The following is a 4,773-nucleotide window of genomic DNA, read 5'->3' on the forward strand; positions in this document are numbered from 1 at the left end:
GTCCCGGACCCGGTGGCTTAAAACTCATACCAGGTGCGTGTGCGTGCGTGCCCAAGATCCCAAGAGGAGAATGGAGAAAGGATTGCGGCATGACCATCCCCCCTGGGGGGTGATTTCTCGCTTTCTGTCTCTATGTCTCTGTCGCGCGAGCTCACAGTGCCCTATAGCAAAAACCTCTCCAAAAAAAAAGAAAAAAAAAAAGCAATGTATTATATGATTGTCATAGCTGCAAGGGAGTCTGAGAGAGTTTTGAGCTTGGTACATACATGTACCCCCAAATCTCATTATTTCTTCCCGGAGAGAACAACCCCTCCCCTGCCATTCTATCAAGGAACAGGAACGGCCCTCTTGGGAGCCACCACAGCCAGGTTAAAGGGGCAAAGGGGCAAGGCTTCAAGGTCTCAAAGAAGCTTCACAAAAAGGTTTCCAAAACCTGGCCATCCAGATCAAAATCTGACGTGCCCCTACACACACAGAGAAATCACATTTCGGCCAGAAGCAAGGCCAGGGAGAGGCGCCGCACGAGGCAGGGGGCACGGGGGCACCGGGGCACGGGGCACACAGGGAGGTCTGGCAGCCTTTGCGCACGTGCTGGGCGGGCTGCCCGGGTCATGACCCCTGCACTCCCGGGGTGGGGGTTCCGCGCTGAAGTTCAGGGGACTCCGCCAGACCGCTTCCTTACTTTCGGGTGAGCGAACCCCCCAGTCGCCGGGCCTTTTGCGGGTAGCGGGGCTGCTTCTCTCAGGATTCAGGATGGGTCACGAAAGAATAGGGAAACACAGATCAGACTGAGGCCAAAGTAGAAGTAGGCGCAGGGTCATAGCTTTGGAGGGTAACCTCTTCGCCACCCCAAGCCTTATGTGTTCCCTGAAAAGTGCGCCCTAGCGAGGTTTTCCAGGCTAGCCATGAAAGGGGGAACCATAAGGCCTCACATTTGAAGCGACCCTCCCCGCCCCTCAACTCATCCTCTTGGGTCGACTAGGTAAAGCCGGCGCAGCCTCCAAGCAGTTGAAAGTGGGCGGCCACAGAGTCTCAGGGCCTCGACTCCACCAACCCTTGCCCCCGCAAGTGGTTCCGTAGGCTGGGACCCCGCTCGGTAGTATCTCCGTTTGACCTCGGGGCACTCCCTGCCACCTCGCTTTTCTGAGCCTCGCTAGTCCTCACAGACAAAGCAGGCGTAGGGACCATCACCCTCTGCCTCCCACGGGTGCCAGGAAGAGCAGGTGATTAGGGCACTCGGGATGATCACCTGCGCTCACTGAGCTCTCCAAAGGTCCTACCTTTCGATCTTATGGCCATTCTCCCCGTCCTGGTCGCCTTCCCAAGAAGGGGTGGGGAGCCCTTCTCATACCTCTCCTACTTCGGGTAAGGGCACTCCGGAGTTTCTAGCTGCTCCGACTACAAATTTAAGAGCCCTCCCTGACTCCTCTCCTGCTTTTTCGTTTTCAAAGAATTATTTTATTTAGCTTTATTTAATAATTTATTTTCATTTGACGGGAGAGGGGTAGAGAAGAAGAGGAGAAAGTGAGAAAGCAACCCACCAGGCCCGGTACTTAAACCGCAGTCGGCCATGCGGGAGTTCAGCACTCTTTACCACTGCGCCACCTGTCGGCCCCCCCTCTCCTACTTCTTAATCTCTATAGAAAACCAGTTAGTTTCACCTTCGAATATACCCGATTCCGCCCTCTCCCACCACGCACTGCTGCGGCGGCCCAGGCCAGCCCGCACCCAGCCGAAGGCCGCCTCATCACCGCTGCTGCCCTTGCTTCTCCCCAAAGCCTGCCTTCACATCTTTTCTTTCCCTTTCTGTCCCAAACTTAGGGGACCCCCAAATTTCTGTCCTCTGCCTACCTCTACTTATTCCAGGCCCCCTCTTTCTGGGCAAGCACATCTTGTGACCATTTTCAGGGATCCCTTTGGGCTGAGGATCCCGCAGTTGAACTCCAATCTGGGACCTTGCCCCCAAACCCTGATTTTCAGATCCCAAACTCAACAGAATCTTTCACAAACACCTTGAACCTGCCATCAGCGCCCACAATGACACTGCTCCAGGTTTCCAGAAAGTTGTGATAACAGCCATTACAGCTCATGTAGCCAGGGGCTTCCCAAACTGAAGGACCTAGAGGTGTGTTCAATGAGTTAATGGTGATTTGCTATTAATAGCTAACACTAATTGAGCACCTGCTGTGTGCCCATCCTCTTCCAACGCGCAAGATCATTTCCTTGCTTGTCTTGTTTATTGCCTCTTTTTCACTGCCAGAATGGAATCCTCAGAAGGGCAGGGACTTCCATTTATTTTGTTGCTGCCATGCCACAATGCCTGGCATGCAGGGAGTCTTGAATTAATGCAGAACAACTAAATTATAATTTAAAAGCCTAACATTAAAGAACATCTTCTGCATGCTTCTCACCTACTACTGAAATCTATTTTACTTACTTATCTTGTTTGTTGTCTGTCACTGGGACTAGAATGTAACACTGGGGGGGTTGTCTCTCTTTGGTCCCTCTTTCTGTTCTTACCATACAATTGATTCTCAGTAAATACGGAGAATGGATTGCGGGTGGCCATACCCCCCTGGGAGGTGATTTCTCACTTTCTTTCTCTCTCTCTCTCTGTCTTATTCTCTCTCTCTCATTTCTTTTTCTCTCTCCCTCCCTGGGCAAGCAAGCGCACTAGCACTACAGCAAAAACTTGATACCAAAAAAATATATGTTGAATAATCGGCAAAGATGAAATTCTAATGATAATGGCTAACCAACTATGTGATTTACATATTCATTTGGTTTTATTATCAGTCTCCACCTTTTAGGACTTAACCCCCCTGGAGGCAGGAATATTCAGAGCACAAACTGTCAGGCACCTGCTGGGCTAGGGGGGTTCACTGGCTACTGAAACGGACAAAATTCCACTCTGTTTTCACAATGGGGAAGGATTGCTAATAGGATTCTTTTCAGGGTTGTGAAAATGTTCTAAAATTCAATTATGGTGATGGTTGCACAACTCTGTGGCTGTATTAACATACATTAAATTGCACACTTCAACTGGTGCACTTTATGAGATATAAATGATATCTACCTGAAGGTGTTTGGAAAAACTGCCTTCACTGAGTTCATGTCCTAGAAGGAAGGGGGTGGGGGAGAAGGGAGCAGGAAGGGAGAAAGCAACCTAATGCTGACAGCAGGTTAGGAGGTATCAGCACGCACTAGGCACTCAGAGAACGTTGAGCCCAACTGTCCCTGCCCCCACACGGGCTCCCCTGACCTCTCCTCTACTGTCCAGGCTCCCCTAACCTTTCCTCTACTGTCTTCTCTTCCCACTGGCAGAGCCTGCCATCCACATCACTCCCCAGAGCTGCCCATTGGGGAGCATGGCACTACCAACAAAGTCAAGCATCTCTGACCTAGGCCTGAATGCAGAGAACCCTAGCTCCCAGGAGGAGAGTTCCCAGGCTCAGGCGCACTGTGGGAGTCCAGTGGACAAGCAGCTACCAGAGTACAAGGCAGTGGTGGTTGGTGCGAGTGGTGTGGGCAAGAGTGCTCTAGTCATCCAGCTGAACTACCAGTGCTTCGTGGAGGACCACGACCCCACCATCCAGGATTCCTACTGGAAGGAAATGGCCCTGGGCCGTGGCGGCTGCATTCTGAACGTGCTGGACACGGCAGGGCAGACCATTCATGGCTCCTTGCGTGACCAGTGTGTAGCTATTAGTGATGGCATGCTGGGCGTCTTCGCTCTTGATGACCCCTCATCTCTGACCCAGCTGCAGCAGATGCGGGCCACCTGGGGCTCTCGCCACACCCAGCCCCTCGTCCTTGTGGGCAACAAGTGTGACCTCGTGTCCACCGCTGGAGATACTCATGCCGCTGCTGCAGCCCTCGCCCAGAGCTGGGGAGCCCCCTTCGTGGAGACCTCAGCCAAGACACGGCAAGGTGTGGAGGAGGCCTTTTCCCTGCTTGTCCATGAGATCCAGAGGGCCCAAGAGGCAATGGCCGATGTGAAGAAGGCCCAGCACCAGAAGGCCACATGCTACTGTGGCTGTTCTGTGGCCTGAAGTTCTTGGTCAAGAAAAGTAAGCCCTCCCCCAGGCCAGGGTGATGGTTCTCTTGACGAGAGCCCTGGAGCAACTAGTTAGCTGTGTGGGACACTGTTGGTGTACTGGGGATAGATGGGTACCTCTCTTGTTTTCATTTGGTAAGGGGCTTTATTATTTTTTCATTTAGACACGGGGATGTCTATTGTTGGTTGTGTTCTGTCAAGTTGAGAGGTTTTGTGCAAAATTAAATGGTGTTTTCAGATTTCAAAGTTGCCTCTGTGGCAAGTGTTATGTGGGCGGAAGACTGAGTAGAATGTCACTGGAATTATGTTAAATTGAAGAGATTTGAGTGAATCGACTGTTTGCTCAGCCCTGCTTTGAGTACAAGGGATGTAGAGGCAAACAAGACACCTAAAAATCCTTGCTTTTGGAGATAGGGCACAAGGCTAGCTGGTGAAAAAGGCGATGTATTAAAGGCAGGTAAAGGAGTAGAAAGAGTGATACAGAGGTTAAGGAGAAAAGCCTTTGTGAATATCGGAGCAGAGGGACTGGCCTGTGCAAAGGCCACAACCACAAACCAGCTACCACCGGGGCAACTCCCAACATCCTCGAGGGCCCCAGCAAGAGTACAGATTGCTCTCTATAGTATATAAACATAAGTCAAGTTAGTAAACACAAAATACATCCTACCTTCTCACCTTGAAAAACACTTTTTTTTTTTAAAGGTTTTTTGCCATAG

General features: G+C 51.1%; 1 protein-coding gene across 1 annotated transcript; it reads left to right on the forward strand.

Annotated features, from left to right (window-relative positions):
• The first annotated feature begins 646 nt into the window (after positions 1-646).
• Positions 647-4,196, forward strand: ERAS (ES cell expressed Ras). The gene is made up of 2 exons (XM_006171940.1): positions 647-688; positions 3,325-4,196. Exon 2 carries the CDS (start codon positions 3,369-3,371, stop codon positions 4,050-4,052), a length of 684 nt encoding a protein of 227 aa, XP_006172002.1. The 5' UTR covers positions 647-688; positions 3,325-3,368; the 3' UTR covers positions 4,053-4,196.
• Positions 4,197-4,773: the final 577 nt, after the last annotated feature.

The sequence above is a fragment of the Tupaia chinensis genome, unplaced genomic scaffold, assembly GCF_000334495.1.
Source record: "Tupaia chinensis unplaced genomic scaffold, TupChi_1.0 Scaffold150028_1, whole genome shotgun sequence".
Lineage (NCBI taxonomy): Eukaryota > Metazoa > Chordata > Mammalia > Scandentia > Tupaiidae > Tupaia > Tupaia belangeri.

Bases quoted from the DNA above. Each gene is read 5' to 3' on its own strand.
- ERAS (XM_006171940.1), top strand. From the start codon at position 3,369: ATGGCACTACCAACAAAGTCAAGCATCTCTGACCTAGGCCTGAATGCA.